General features: G+C 34.9%; 1 protein-coding gene across 1 annotated transcript in view; it reads left to right on the forward strand.

The window, feature by feature from the left end:
• LOC150109438 (P2R1A-PPP2R2A-interacting phosphatase regulator 1) overlaps positions 1-17,405 on the forward strand; it is a 208,785-nt gene that overhangs the window by 102,594 nt on the left and 88,786 nt on the right. The window contains exon 4 of the mRNA XM_090413162.1: positions 11,555-11,643. Coding sequence (XP_090269288.1) covers positions 11,555-11,643 — 89 coding nt within the window. The remainder of the gene's footprint in view (positions 1-11,554; positions 11,644-17,405) is intronic.

A 17,405-nucleotide genomic window follows, 5' to 3' on the forward strand; every position in this document is an offset into this window, starting at 1 on the left:
TCAACCTTTTATGGGCTGCCAAAAATGCACGTTTGGGCCGCCGGTTGCCGACCCCTGTCTTCGATGATAAAAAATAAGATCTGACAGTATTGGAGTCCTGACAGATAAGAGTAGTACTATGAAGTACCTGTTTTGACGATAATACATGTCAGGAATTTGATGATGGTGGAATAAGAGAAATATGAATCAAAATACTAAAGTAGCTGGCTATATACAAAACAGTATTCAAACCAATTTTAACTTATGGATCTTAGTGCCAGGTTAGAAATAAAGCTGTTGATCAAAGACTAGAGACCACAATGAATTCCGAGAAAAAGTAGATGGGTGAACAAATGGCATCACTGGTATAATCTTATTGAAATGAATATATTAAGAAGGAATTTGACATCATTGGCATTCATGTGTGAGCAACACTATCTTGGTTTTATGGCCACTCCGACAGAATAGGAAAGGAAAAGTTGCCAAAATAGGTGTATGTGTGATGCCAGAAAGGCAGGTAAAAGACTGAGGATGACCATCACTCTTAGGTGGGAGATGAATTTATCACTTGCTGTGAGACCACCTCATCACTTATTGGAGGTCTGAAGTAGCTTGCAAAAGTTCCATGTTTGGTCTCAAGAGCAGAGTTTCTGAACTAGGTAAAAAATAAATTTTAAAAAAATCAGTAAGAATAAGGGGGGGGGTGATCCTTAGCCCACCCACAGTATTGAGCGTACTAAAAAAAATGAAAAACAAAATGAAAGAAAAGCACATTTGATGCATTATATGACCACATATGAGATCTAATGGTGTTAATAGGAGTTTTGACAAATAGGAAACTAATTTTTGAAGAAAATTGTCAGTAACAAGTTAGTAATAATGTAAACTTTTCATGCATTCAATTAATGTCCTGTGCATATGCTATATGCTCCTTGAGAGCGCATATCAGGAATTTGAATATTTCAATTTTCTACAAATTTTTTCATGGTCTCTGCTGCTCACCCCCCCAATTTCAGTTTTTAACTACAAATTCACAGAATAAATTTTTTCTTTCCTTTCATTTATTTCTTTTTCTGCTTCTCTTTTTATTATTGAACAATCTTCCATTGCTGTATTTCCCATAGTGCAGTCTACAGTTGTTCCTATCCAGTGTTTATAAATTTCTTCTTTCTCCTCAATTTTTTTTGCATATCATCACCACTAATGTACTGTAGGTTGAACAATTCTTTCTTACAAGATTATCTTAAATAAGAATTATATTTTAGTACATAAGAAAAGAGGAAACGACAGACACACACTTTATTTAGATATGAAAGGAACCAAAATACCATGTTGAGGTTTAATGGAGTATTAACAGCAATAGGAAAGAATGAAAGGATTTCGCCAGAGAGTTTGAGAATAAATTTTGGCATAGGAGTTCCCTTGGCTTGCACTGCTTTTTAGTTATTATGTTAATTATTATTTGAACTTCTTAATCATTACTTTTTCCTCTAATACTTCATTGCAAGCCAAGGCATTGCCTTGGCTTACAATATATTTTGGTTCTGTGTGTTAAGGCTTAACTGCTAGGAGGACATCATGTTGGAGGTTTAATGAAGTGTTGACAGCACTAAAAAAGGATTAAAAACTAATTTTAATGCTTCGTATTTCATCTCAGTCACTTAGACATCTTCAGGGAATACAAATAAAACTTGTAACACACACACAAAGACAATACAATACTTAATGAAACACGTGAGCGACTTGAGTCCTATCTAGGTGGTGCACCCTCTATGAGCATTTGCCTAGTATGTCATCTGGAGCCTCTGACAATTATCGTTTCCCAAATTTTGGGAAGTTTTATGCATCTGTATTTGTTTAAATTAGGTTGATTTTTGAGTGCCACCATAGATTTCAAAAACAGTCTTTCCTTTTTAAATTTATTATGGTGGAGATTGGTAGTTTTCTTCCAGAACACCCTGTGAGTTGTATCCACTACATGGTCTGCAAGACTAGATTGACCATAGTCGTGATTGCAGATATACAAATTGCATTCATCTATATGGATAGTGGCTGGTCTACCTTTCTGTCTGAAATAATCCAACTTGCAGGATACTTTATATACTCCAGGCACTGAAAGAGGAGGGAGCTTTCCAGTGGGGCTTAAAAGCTGTGGAGGTTGCTTGTTTAAAGACCTGACTATTTTTTCCAATGTGCCATGGATGACCATAGTCGTGATTGCAGATATACGAATTGCATTCATCTATATGGATAGTGGCTGATCTACCTGTCTGTCTGAAATAATCCAACTTGCAGGATACTTTATATACTCGAGGCACTGAAAGAGGAGGTAGCTTTCCAGTGGGGCTTAAAAGCTGTGTAGAGGTTGCTTGTTTAAAGACCTGACTATTTTTTCCAATGTGCCATGGATGTACGGGATGGTGATGGCATTTCTGAAATTCTTCTGAAGCAATGGCCGAGGAATGGGGAGGGGAACTAATTATTATTTTAATTCTGAAATCACTGTGGCCATTGGATAGGAAGGTGTTGTGTATGTGGTTGAGTTCAGTTGAAAGAAAGGTGGTTCCACTGGAACAAAGTTTATAGGTTTGTTGGTTAGAGTTTTAATGATGCCATATTGTTGAGAGGGTGGTGGAAAGTTTATGAATGTATCTGATGTGTATGTGGGTTTTCTGTATACAGTGACGGAGAGGTTACCATTCGGAAGGCGTGTTATTAAGTTGTCTAGAAAGGGAAAATTATTGTTATTTTCATCATAAAAATTATGGAAACAAATTATGGAATAATGTAAAAATTGGCAGAGAAGGGGACCCATAATGGTTCCTTCTGTCTGTTTGTAAATTTTATTCTTCCAAGAAAAAAAAACTGAACTGATGATAAAGGAAAAGAAATCTAAGATATCAGAAAGAAAAACTTTTTTTAAGAGCGTTAAGATGTCATTTAAGAGAATATTGCTAAATAGTGAGGTCATATCAAAACTTACCAATATATCTGTATTATTTAAAGTTAGATTTTCAATCAAGGTTTTAAAATGGATAGAGTTTTTATATTGGTTGTGGTATGTCCACTGAGGTGGGGAATAAAAGAGCTGTTTTGGCAATTTATAGTAGGGAGCATCAGTGGCATCCATTGTCTTGGGGTGGGGGAATTAGGTTTGTGTATTTTAGGTAAACCATACGTCTGGTGTGGGGTTATCGAGAACTGACAGGTTTGATTTTTTTTTTTTTTTTTTCTTTGTAATGTCTGGCAACCAGGAGGATACTTTTATTAAGTGAGTTTTTTTAATTTTTTTTTAAATTGTGTTTTATGGGATCATGATCTAGTGGGATGTAGGTAATGCAATCTCAGAGAATAATATCCAATTTTCAATTTTATTCTGTGGCATTAAGCTTTTCCACTCTGGTGATGACAATACTCTTATCTTTCCATAATTTTCTGAGAGCAGAGAGTTGTCCAGAAGATAGATTACATTCTAGAGGCAACGACATCTGATGTTGTTAACTATGACGTCGCCAATATCCTCTCCCATTTTAAAACCTTAAATGTGCGGAAAAGCCTACATGCTCATAGTACATGCTATTTATTTTCACGATATTGCTGACAACACAGAATGATAAGAAAATAATATTTATTAACTTATTTGCTGATATTTTGCTTGTATTATACCAGCATCTTCAGAGCACAAAAACAATTTCGTATAACAGTGAGACTAGTTTAAAAAAATTGTAACAGACAATTTTTTTAAAACACAAGGAACAAAGTCCTAATTAGGCACCATCTATGTTAGAAAACAAATATTAATTAGATCTTAAAATGACTGTCTCCCAGATTTTTGGTAAATTTATATAGCCATACTTGTTAAGGTTTGGAGTATATTTTAAAGCTTCTATTGATTCCAGAAACAATCTCTCTGACTTATGACTTCTGTGTAACACTTTTGTTTTTTTCCAATCGATTTCGTGTGAAGTGGTATCCAAGGTATGGTCCCGACTTGCATAATGATAATGCCAGATGCATTTTTTTTATTATCAATTCTGGTTATTTTTCTTGAAAAAATAAAATTTACAAACAGATAGAGGGAACCGCTATGGGTTCCCCCACCTCTCACTCCCTCATGCCAATTTTTACATGGAAAATTTTGAAAAAAAGCCATAGACTCAGCCCCTCTCAAACCTTCTATCTGGAGATACGTAGATGATGTGTTCTCTATTTGGCCCTCTTGGCCCAGCCACATTAAACTTCTTCCTCAGTCAGCTCAATAGTCTACATCCAAGAATCCAGTTTACGATAGAAAAGGAAAATAAAAATAGCTTACCCTTCCTTAGACACCTTAGTAACACTCCTTCCAAATGGTAACCTCTCCTTCACTGTATATAGAAAACTCACTCACACAGGCAGATACATTCACAAACTCTCCCGCCACCACCCTTCTCAGCAATATGGCATTATTAAAACTCTAACTAATAGAGCTTATAAACTTTGTTCCAGTGGAACCACCTCTCTTTCAACTGAACTCAACTATATACACAACACCTTCCTATCCAATGACTACAGTGATTTCAGAATTAAAATAATAATTAGTTCTCCTCCCCATGCCTCGGCCATTGCTTCAGAAGGATTTCAGAAATGCCATCGCCATCCCCTACAACCATGGCACATTGGAAGAAATAGTCAGGTCTTTAAAAAAGTACAACCTCTACACAGCTTTTAAGCCCCACTGGAAACTTACCACTCTTATCTGTTCTACCAAAGATCATCTCCCTCCTCTTTCAGTGCCTGGAGTATATAAAGTATCCTGCAAGTTGGCTTATTTCAGGCAGAGGTAGATCAGGCCACTACCCATATAGATGAATGCAAATATCTGCAATCACGACTATGGTCAGTCTGGTCTTGCAGACCATGTATTGGATACAACTCACAGGATGTTCTGGAAGAAAACTACCATTCTCTCCACCATAATAAATTTAAAAAGGAAAGACTGTTTCCAAAATCTACAGTGGCACTCAGAAATCAACCTAATTTAAACAAATAGGGATGCATGAAAGTTCCCAAAATTCGGGAAACAATAATTTTAGAGGCCCCAGCTTGCATCTTAAACCTCCTACAAATGCTCATAGCATTTTTAGGAGGTCTAAGATATCACCACCTGGATAGGCCTTTAGAGTCACTCACGTGTTTCATTTAAGTATTGTGTTGTCTTTGTGCGCGTGCATGTGTGTGTGCGTGCTACAAGTTTTATATGTACACCCTGAAGTTTTCTCAGTGACTGAGACAAAATACTGGAAGCATTAAAAATAGTTTTCAATCCTTTCCTAGTGCTGTCAGTACTCCATTAAACCTCCAACATGATGTCCTCCCAGCACTTAAGCCTTATATTTTTCCAATGGCTTAACACACATTTGGTTCTTAACACACAGAACCAAAATATTTCCTGATTTCATCTCTCTCTCTCTCCACTGGTTAAATGGTCATCCTCTAAATCATAGATGGCAAACCTATGGCACTCGTGCAAGAGGTGGCACGTCAACGATTTACAGGTGATATCCTTTTATATGCCTATAAATTATTCAACCTTTTTTAAATTGTTTCAATACGTGCAAGTTAAATTTTGTTTTACACGAGAGAGCAGCTATGAAGACTTGCATATGATTGGTATGGTATTAACAAAAGATCGTGCGACTTAAAGATAAAAGCAAGCCAACAATTTTTGAATTGAAATGCTAATTCTCTTCAACCAAATCCCATAACATCTGCAACTGTCATAATAACATTAACTATATATATATTTCTTAGTTTTAACACATTCACTACGGGGTGTCGTTTATCGTTCCGACAGAACTTCTCATTACCGGCGTGTTCAACTCACACAAAGTTTCAATCCTTGGTTGATTTTTCTTTACTTTTAAGCTGGCAGGGGAACTCACAAGCATTATATGGCATATTTCAATTCGTGGTAAAATTTTATTTGAAGTTAGCCTTTGTGGTCTGTCATAATGATATCGAGAATTTCATATGCAATCAAACAAACACTTATTTCATATAAATGAAAAATTGGACAATAGTTTTTAGTTAGATACTGTGTTTCGGTGTGCAACATGTGGTTTTGCTCGAGTCTATACAGCATAGTTTCTGTGAGAGGGGACATGTGCGATTCATTAGTGCCATTTTTATTCCAACTATCTCTAATTGCACTATTTGTTGAGAAATATATTACACAGACTGCAAAAGGCTCTGTACCATATTCATATGCAATAAAACTACTTGTTTTTCTTGCATCTGAAATATAATGGGGAGTGCGTGTTCTTACCACGGAGTGTGCATTACCCTCACCTCGACGTGAACATGTTTACACATTGTTCGTGTGCGAGGTATATGCAAAACTTTTTGTCTTTTTTCGTAAAGTAAAATCAAGGGTGTGAGTTATACGCGAGAGCAATTTATGTTCGAGTCAATACTGTAAGCATTTCGCCGACAAGTTGACATCCTTCTGCTACTCCCCATGCTCAGCTGACTTGTATTGCGAGTTACAATGCATAAATATTGTTCTCACTACCGTTTTTTTTTTTTTCAAACCATTACAAATTTATATATAAATAAATATTATAATTAAAATAAAAAAAAACAGGCCTGCGATGGAAAAGTTGTCTGAGAAGTAATAATCGATTCTTATAGATTTTTAGGTGCTGAGTTCAGCACCTAAAAATCTATAAGAATCAATTATTACTTCTCAGAAAAATAGGAAAAAAATTCCATCACTCACGAATTTTACCCAATTTCTGATTTTATCGTTTTTATTAGTAGTATTTGGATTTAAATTCAGTGCATTGGTATTTATTTTCAATCTCCTTTATTTACAGCTAATTAGTTGTTAAGTGCTTTTTTGAAGTGCCTTTTTATGGTAAATAAAGAATTTCCATGAAACTTCTCATTCTTAAGATAGGAGAGGGAGGGAGGGAGGGAGGAATGCAGATAAAAGTGCAGATGGCTACTTTGAATCTGATTAGCCGAGATAACGGATGACTTTCCTGTTGTCTGTGACAACAGGAAAGTCATTAGTCGTTGACTACTAAGGTTATCATATTTCTGAAAGGTGACATATTTTCTAAGTTAGTGTGAAGATTTAATTTAATGTGTTTGCAGGTTTTTTAATGTTTTACGTAGTGTCATGTATTATTGATGTCATTCTTTAAAATTCGTTTAACTGTGTTTTAAGTGGTGTTTGTAATGGCTTCAAGAGGTTGCAAAAATTCACCTAACATTTTCTGTTACATATGCAGGGAGTTAGTGGTAAAAAAAGCAACGAAGAAACATTACAGATTTCATGAAAAAAGTGTACTCTGGGTATTTTGGGTTGAAACTTGGTGACTTAGATAAGCCATGGGCTCTGTATGTAGTATATTCCATTTGTGCAGAACTTAGAAGGTGGTCGAAGGGAGAACAAAAATGTTTACATTTTAGAATTCCCATGGTATGTCGGTGACCCTGCAACCATACCGATGACTGTTACTTCTGTTCTTTGAATGTTTGAGGTTTTGATGTGAAAAATAAAAAAAGACATTTCCTATCCTAATTTACCATCTGCAATACGCCCAGTGAAACATGGTCCTGAAATACCCGTGCCAACACCTCCACAAATTTTAGAAGAACCACTCAGCAGCGATTCAAACAAAGAAGTTGAAGATCTCAATAATGATGAATACAAAGTGGCCCCTGAACCTTTTTCACAGACCGATTTAAACGACTTGGTCAGAGATTTGGGTCTTCCTAAGGAATCTGAAGAACTGCTCGGTTTGAGACTAAATGAAAAGAATTTGTTAGCCCCTGGCACTTCTTTCTCATGGTTTAGATTTTCTTCCTTACTTTTCAGAGGAAGGTGATTTAGTTTACTCTAGCGATATTCCCGGACTGATAAGCAAATTAAAATATGAAGCCATCAATTGGAGGTTGTTTATCGATTCCTCAAAAAGAAGCCTCAAAGCTGTGCTTCTCCATAATTACAATAAGTATGCTTCCGTACTAGTGTTGATGTCATTCTTTAAAATTCATTTAATTGTGTTTTAAGTGGTGTTTGTAATGGCTTCAAGAGGTTGCAAAAATCCACCTAACATTTGAATAGCACATTCCGTGCATTTGAAAGAACAGTACAAAAATTTAACCTTCATTCTCAGCAAACTTAAGTACAATGATCATGGATGGACAGTTTGCAGTGATCTTAAAGTCATGATTTTGGGATAACAAAGAGGATACACCAAATACCCATGCTTTTTGTGCAAATGGGACAGCCGAGATCGAGAGCAACATTGGATTAAGAAGGAATTGCCAGAAAGAGTCACATTAGTACCTGGAAGTAAAAATGTGTTACACGAAACTTTGGTTGCTCAGGAAAAAATCCTTGTACCCTTGCTTCACATAAAGCTGGGATTGATGAAGCAGTTTGCCAAGGCTTCGTCGAAAGAAGAAGAGTGTTTTAAATACATCCGTGCAAAATTTCCGGGATTATCTACAGCAAAATTGCAAGAAGGTATTTTTATCAGTCCGGACATCAGGAAACTTATGAAGGATAAATTTGAAGAAAAAATGACAACTGTTGAAAAAGAAGCGTGGAAAGCTTTGAAAGAAGTGGTGACCAAATTTTTAGGAAATCACAAGGACCCTAACTATAAAATGATTGTGGAAGACATGCTACAGAAATTCAAGGATTTGGGATGCTCCATGAGCTTAAAAGTGCACTTTCTCAACTCTCATTTAGATTACTTTCCTGAGAATCTGGGAACTGTAAGCGAAGACTAAGGAGAGTGATTCCAAGACATCAAGGAGATGGAAAGAAGGTATCAGGGCAGGTGGAATGTCAACATGATGGCAGACTATTGCTGGATATTGCACAGAGACGACCCAGGAAAAGAATTTCACAGAAAAAGTACAAAAAGAAGCTTTGAAGGAAAAAGAAAGAAAAAGACACCACAACGAAATATAAAGTATGTACTAAAGTTGAATCTTTAATTACTTTAATTACATTTTTTGTTCCTATTACTTTCATTCCAAAAATGTTTACGGAAAATTTTTAATACTGTTATTTTACTTAATATAATGTGTTTTAAAGCTATTTTACTGTAATATTGAGATCCATTTTGTGAAAAATCCTTACGTGATAGAGAAAAATAAAAGAGATATTTGAAATCAGCGGTCAAAAATAAATCGGAAACAGTTAATAGTTTCCAGACAACTTTTCATGACTCAAATTTTGCAGGCCTGTGTAATTATTTATGAAATATTATAAATAAATAAATATATATAATATTAATAAAATATATATTTATAAAATATATATAAAATTATTATTAATTAATTAATTTTTTATTAATTTTTCTCCTATTAAAAACTGCCTGGCATGTCAGCAACTTGATTTGTAAACTTTTGGCATGCGCACATAAAAAGATTTGCCGCCATTGCTCTAGATCTATTACAGTCTCTTGGGATCCAGTTTGTTATCTCTGTAGTCCAACATTAGTCAGTCCTTCTAGCATTGTGGCCTGCCTGTTGCCATTTTGCCCTTTCTTGCAGATGATGTCTTTCTCTAGTCATTGCTCTTATCCATGTATTCCATTTCTTATCTTTCTTTGTAATTTCCAGCATACATCTCTCTATGTTTCTCTGAGTGGTATTGTCTTTGAATGTCCCTCTGGGTAAGGGTCCAAGTTTCCAATCCATAGATAAGAATTGGTAGTTAAAGACTTTTCCTCTTCAAGCATTAGGTAGGCTGTTCTTAAAGATATTATGGTTTTTAACCAAATGCACTCCATGCCAGTTTCACATGCATCTTTGTTTCTCCCTGGATTCTGCTACCATAGTTTCTTTGCTTTGATCTTTGTGGTCACTTCCATCAGTGTTTTAATAGTTGTCCTGTTAATTATTGTTGTAATTTTCTTTTTCCTCAGATTTTTTTCTACTGGTGAGAAGTGGTTTTTGAGTTCTAGTTGAAATGCTTTGCAATGGTTCTGAAGGTTTGTTATATTCCCCACCTTCATTATCAATTTCCATCTTTCTGATTGTGTATTTAGGAACATTTTACATTTTGCCATTCAGTGATCACTGGTTGTGTTGAATTTAATGGTTAATAGTGCAATCTTGGATGATATAATTTTTGTTAGATAAGATATAGTCTATTTCACTTACCTCTCCATTGGGGTGGTACCACATCCACTTCCTGTTTATTTTTTCTTAAAGTGGCTCATAATGAAGATTTATTGATTCTGCAATTTACTAAAAAGTTACCACATTCATTATTTATTTATTTATTTTTTTACCAACTGATGATTATTTTTTCTTGTTGATGGATCTCTATTTTGAAGTTTCCCATAATAATTTTAAGCTCTTGTTTTCCTTTGTTACTCAGGTGTTGGATTTTTATTCCTAAAAAGTTTAGATTTCATCATCGTAACTCATGATGAATGCATGTGCCTGGATGAGTTATAATTGATATCTCTTGGATAACTATAATGTTTTTTCACTCTATCTGAGGAGCTTTTGAGCTCTACAATATTATTCTTCATGTCTTATTAATAATGAATATTATACCACTGCCATGTATTTTCTCTACTCCTGTAGTAGAATAGGCGCCTATTGTGTAATTCTGTAAGGTCCTTTCTCCATATGTTACTTGGTCCAACAATGTCGTAGTTAATTTTACCAAGTTTGTCTTCCAGTTCAAGAAGTCTTGACTCAGAGGAATGGGATCACTCATTATATGTAACCTAGCTTAGCATCAAATGGCAGCTCTCTCTCTCTCACTCTGTGTGCGTGTGTGCGCGCGCCTTCATGCAATGGCCAATAACAATCCAACCTCCAGAGAATAAGGGCTGGGTTTTTTGTTGTACTATTATAAGAGAGAAAGACAAAGCAATCAGCAATCTTAGAAAATGATAACCATAATCACCACACCAGCTAGGTGAGTTGGTGATGTGGACTAGCATTTCTTCTAGCCTAGATGGAATGGTTCTACTACTGTGACTCCGTCACCAGGGTGATAGAGTCACAGATATAATAAATTTATATTTAATTTAATTTTAATTGATTTTCATAGTTTTTAAACATTTAATGTGTAAAAATTGAATAAAATTTCAATAGTAATGTACCATCATTTTTTATTTTGGTTTAACCAATAAGAATACAATTTGGTCGGCTAAATCCGAAAAATCCTTTGGTCGGCTAAATCCCATGTACCCCTTGAGGGTACATGGCAGGAATTTGATGATGATGATGACATAGTAATGTTTGAAATTTTATATATGATTTATTTTTGAACATGTTTATCTCCTATCTGTTTTCCCATTTATTAAGTGGAAGATTTATAATTGTTACAGAATGTTGCCTTTCTTTAACCTGATTTTGAATTAGATATCTAATCCTGTCTTTGCAGTCTGCTTATGTTTGTAATTTGCATGTGTGTTCAGTGGCCAGTTTTTGTTTTGTTGGCATGGAGGGAAGGACCCAAGTTGCAAAATATTCTATCACTTTCATTTATTCTACCACTGACCACTTAGAATTCAAACGCAGTTAATATCTTCAATTTTTTTAGGCATCACTGTCGCCTGTGCCATCTCGTGTTAATCAAATTAAACATGAAGAAGGAATGGATATCATGTTTAGAGAAACTGCCCATGAAAAGTAAGTTTTTCTTTCTTTAATGTATATAACATACTTTTAAAGTTATTCAAATACAAAGTTCATCACACTAGCTTGTTATAAGTGTGTGAGAGAGCATTGGTGAGAACTAAGTTTGGCTGCATTGCTGAAGTGAAAGACAATAGTGATGTGATTATTCATTTGTAATTTTGTCTGTGTGTGTGTGCGCGCATTGCATGTATGCATACACACACATTGTTGCAGTGACCTTCCTAAGTCACAGACGTTGGAGGATCTAGTTATGGTATCATTTTGAAAAGAATGTTGCCATAGCAAAAAAGGTGGAAGATTGGGATGGCATAAAAGTCAAAGGTAAAAAGGCTTCCAGCGACCTTCAAAAAATGCAGAAGTGAGCTTTTGAGCCATTGTCTAGATAAGCATATAATAATGTACTGAGGGTTCATTATCATATGCTTATATCAAAAAAAAAAGAAAAGAAAAAAAGTTCACAATACTGAATCTCATATTCTCTTAGCATGTTGTATTCATTTGCTTGACATGGTCAATTAATGCTGTGATAAAATAGTTAATTATATTTACAAGTTCTGTCTCTCAATTGTGTGTACTCTCTGACTGGATTATCTGTTTTGCAGGATAAAAAATAAGTTTCTGAGAGAAGGAAACCCTTACACCTTCATATGAGACTGGATAACTCCCTCTCACTGATAGGTTCTTACAAAGTGTCTTTGTCCTAGACTTGATTTGAACCCAGATCTTTCCAACTGTCATTGCTGACAAATTAAAACTGCATGATGTAAATGGATTCTTATACAGGGTAATACTGCACATACTGCCCTTGAGTTGAAAAATTTAAAGGATGTACAAGAAGATATTTTGGATGTAAAACAGCAGTTGTTTGCTATCTTAACTGTTATTTATAATCCATGTAGGATTATAATCCATATTTTATAAAGGAAAATTATATCTTGATATCAAAATAACAGACATCTAAATGAGCTATATCCCTCTTAAATAATTTTACTCAACTATCAGTAATGAGATCAAATAATTGCTATAGTAAAATTGTTATAAAAATCATCATTACAGTATGTTCTGCAGATAGAAATCAGATTAAACTGTTCATTCAATATTAACATATGATTTCAGTTATTAAAATTGTTTTATTGGTCTGTAAATAGTTAATCAAAGAATAGAATCCACATGTGTTCAACTTTTGAGAAAAATTATGGTATCAATAAAAAGAAGATGAATTATTAATATTCACAAATGCATAAGTGGTAGTAGAAGAACAAAAGAGAAGAAAGGTTAGCAGAAGATGGTTTCTGAAACAAAAATGGCAGAAAAGATGTAGCAATGTAGTTAGATGTTTAAGAGAGAAAAGAAAGAGCTTATTAACTTATATTGTAAGTATACATATTACCATAACATTATTTCAGTAAATTGAAGCAGATTAACCTTCTTGCCATCAGTATGGATAAAATACATCACTCTTCATACACTTCGTATCCATCATATATTTCAATGTAAAATCAACAGTATAACAATTTTAATATGCATTTTACATCCATGGTCACCTTAATGTATATATATATCCTAGCCAGTTGGGAGGTTAAAACATGGTTTAGATAGAAACTATTTGTGGTGAAAAGGAACTCCCAGTTATGGTACCTATGCTTCTTGAACATCACATGCCTACCTGAACATTCACTGCTATCGACTTAACTGTTTGCCCACCTTCCCTCTTCCCAGTGGAAAACTGATAACAACACTACATCACAATGGAAAATTGAACAAGCTGACTGGCTCACTTCACTTCCCTGGGAGACTTTGATTTAGTGACGGTCAATTCCTCTCTTATCAGTAATGCAGTGAACACGTGACAGTGTCTTATATAGGCTGCCACACATGTAGCTAGTTGGCTTCTACTTTTCCCTTTTCTGTAATCAGTGGAATACTGATTGCACATGCTTTGTGCAGCCATTATATTCAAGGATTCTAAGTTTGCACATGGTATATCTGCCCTTCATTTTCTGGATTTTATCCCAGACTTCTTTGCTGTTGGTTGCTTTTACTATGGAAGGTATGTACTGAATCAAGGTCAGTTGTTGTTGTTGTGGGATATCTACAAATGATACTGGAAACTTTCTTCTGTGCTTCAATCCAGAAAATGAAGGGCAGATATACCATGTGCAAACTTAAAATCCTTGAATGTAATGGGCGCACAATTGCTGACATTCTTAGGGAGATTTTTGCCAAAATATCAGCAACATCTTTTCCCCTGAAGTTCCTTGCCCAAAAACATAAAGCAGAAAAACAATAAATTCTGTTCTATTCAAATGGTACAGAAAACTACAACAAACTCTTCACAAAACAAGAAATGAAAGCTGCTGTACTTGAATGTCTCTCTCAACAGCTGTTGGACCAGATATCATCCATTATGATATGATCAAACATCTCTTACCAACTGCCAAGTATCAGTTACTGTACCTGTGTAATTTTAACAGAATTTTCTTTGAGGTTGTTTTTTCCAGATACCTGTCAAAAGGTAGTTGTTCTTGCCTTTCTTAAGCTAGTGATGGGATTTAAAATCCCCAATAAATTATTTAACAATTGGTCTGACCAGCTGCTTCTGCAAGAACATAATCTGGCATTGCAAACATTATTTAAACCTAACAAATTATCATCTATTTAAAGAGAAAATGTTTTATGACTGAAAACATTCAGTAACAACAACAAAATTTATGAGATATTAAAATATGAAAAAATAATAACTAATAAATTTCCTTGTTGTTACTTAACTGATCATCTATCCAAATGGAAGCATCAGTGATGCCTTCCTAAAACATGAGCACTTAGTATCAGAAAAACCAACACAACTTTGGTCTTAGTGGGAATCTCTCTCTCTCTCTCTCTCACTACTATGTACCCAAGAGAAGGGAGTCCCTCATAGTTCTATTTCAAGTAACACACTTTTTTGCACTCCAGGTTAAACAATGACTGAACAGCTTCCCCCAGCTATAAGTAATGTGCCCTCTATGTGTGCAGCTTTACCATCTTCTGTTATTTGTGTAATATGATGGTCATACAGCTGGAACAGGCCATTCATCTTTCAAAATGGATACTTGCAAATATGTTCAGATTTTCCCTCCAGAAGATTTGTGTGCATTTTTGCCCCCCCCCCTCTCCCTCTCTCTCTCTCTCTCTCTCTCTCTCTCTGTGTGTGTGTGTGTGTGTGTGTGTGTGTGTGTGTGTGTGTGTGTGTGTGTGTGTGTGTGTGTGTGTGTGTGTGTGTGTGTGTGTCAGTCAGTCAGTCAGTCAGTCAGTCATCTTAACTCAGACTAGGACAAAGTTTAATCCCAGCTTCACCAGAAGCCAAATTCTTGAGGCTCATATTTGACAAAGGTAAGTATCCTGCCCTACATACACCACTTGTGAGTTAAGTGCTGTAAAGCAGTGAACATTGTTTGTATCCTATCTTTCACCTGTTATGGTGCTGACATGTTCTTCTCTCTGATTGTACCATGCAGAGAGAAAAAAAGATAGAGAGAGTATATTCTACAGTGGTTGGACCCTTTTCACCATTAATCCAAAAATAATTGCACCTGGAGCATTACTGACATCACTGATCCCTAGTCTATATGTTGATGTCTCTTCAATATCAATAGCTGTCTCTACTATATGCTACCAAAATAAAATCCATGCAAGATCATCCCATGTGGCCAACTGCTTTTTCCCCTTGGTTTGAGGATCTGTACAGCACTCATCAGACTCCTACACAGTTCCTTAGTTTGCGAACAAAAGCTCTCTTCCAAGTTTAGATATTAGTGTAGACCAGGGGTTGGCAAAGTGGTTGATATTGAACCCTGGGGGTCAATGTGATGATCCAAGGGGTCAATAAATGTCTAGGGGTCAAAAGAGGATCAATAAACACCTGAAACGATTTTGAGTAACACCTAATAAACATGCAGTGCCAACTGGCTACTATTCATCAAATACATATATATGATGACTACCAGTGAAATTTTTATTCCATTGGTAGTCATCATGGAACAGAGAGACCATTAACAAGCTTCATCATATCAAGTCTAAAATCAAATTGTGGCAGTCTAGTCTACTTAGGAACCATAAAAAGGAAGTTGTTTTTGCTCATCCCTGCATAGCTTGTCAGAGTCATTTTACATGTTCCTTCTTATTGAGGGGTGATAACCTGCCTATATGCAAGTTCTGTAGTATCAGACTAACCATCATTCACATTTTAATCTACTGCCCTCATTTCATCAGTAAATGTGTTCAATATTTTTGTCATGTTCATAATCTGTTTGAACCTTCTATACCTAGGCAGATTTGTCATGCTTCTTTCATTTTAAAATTCATACAGAACATAATATTTCACTATTTATACATTATGTACATATTGTATATATCATTTTTATTTATAAAATGTATTTATGTATATAGACTTTTAATACCTCGTTGGATTTATCTGTTTTTATGAACTTCCTGGCACTTTTTTAATAAATCTTTTTTCACTTATTTCTCTATATACTTTTTTATACCTTTTTTTTCTGTTTTCTGTACTTTTTTGTGCTGTTTCTTTATTTATTTATTAAGCAATTATTACTATGTGTACTGCTATGACTGCAGTATGATCCTACTGTCCTTGTACCATAAACCAAACCAGTCCCAGTTTCAGCTTATTATAAATTATAGTCATAAAAAGCCAAGAAAACAGAAATAAGATTATATGTTCGAAAAATTTTCCAGAACGTTGTAGGCCTACTTCACAAATACTGGGAGATAAAATGGAGATGAAAATGTCCATTTCATCTCCATTCTGATAAAACACTTTTTTTTTCTAACATAAACTCAATTGCACCTCATCATCAAATTCTTGATATGTACCTCAGGGTGTACAGGATAATTATGATAGTACTACATCAAAATGTTACGCCATTACTAACTTCCGATCAATACTTTTCCTCCAAATTAATCTGTTATCTGTCAAGACTCCAGTAATATCATATTATATTTCTGTCTTTTAAGGTACTTTTTACTGTATCAAACTATCTATATCTTGGTCTTCCTCTGGGTTTTTTCCTGCCAACCTGGCAAAGAACACATCATCATCAAAATTCCTGCTATATACCCTCAAGGGATATACAGGATATGATAGTACTGCATGAAAAATTTACATCATTACTAACTTCCTATCTACAATTTTTCTCCAAATCAGTCTGTTAAATGTCAAGACTCCAATATTATCAGGTCTTATATTTCTGTCTTCTAAGACAGAAATATAAGACCTGATAATATTGGTCCTATATTTCTGTCTTCCAAGTTGGCAGAGAAAACTTGTTTTGCTAATCTTTACTCTCCTATTCTTAAGTGACCATACCACCTATCATTAACTCTGCTAATGCATTACTAGATACTGACAATGTCAAGTTCTTTCCTAATATCCTCATTTTTAGTATGATATTGCCATTGATGTCATCTGTTCACACCCACCTCTAATCTTTCTCAGGACTCTCATATCTGCAGTCTCTAGTCTTTGGTCAAGTGTTTTACTTCTGACCCAGCTTTCAGATGCATAAGTTAAAACTGGTTTGAACACTGTCTTGTATACAGCTAATTTAGTGTTCCGACTAATTTCTCTCTTATTCCATATGAATTTATTAAGTTGACTTCCTTCCATACTAGCTTTGTTGATTCTGTTGTCTATTTCCATATTTAATTTACCATCTTCACTAAAAATCATGCCTAAGTAGCTGAAATGTTTTACT

This window comes from Typopeltis vanoorti, chromosome 2, assembly GCF_054136105.1.
Source record: "Typopeltis vanoorti isolate ZY-2024b chromosome 2, IOZ_Tvanoo_1.0, whole genome shotgun sequence".
NCBI classification, from domain to species: Eukaryota; Metazoa; Arthropoda; class Arachnida; order Uropygi; family Thelyphonidae; genus Typopeltis; species Typopeltis vanoorti.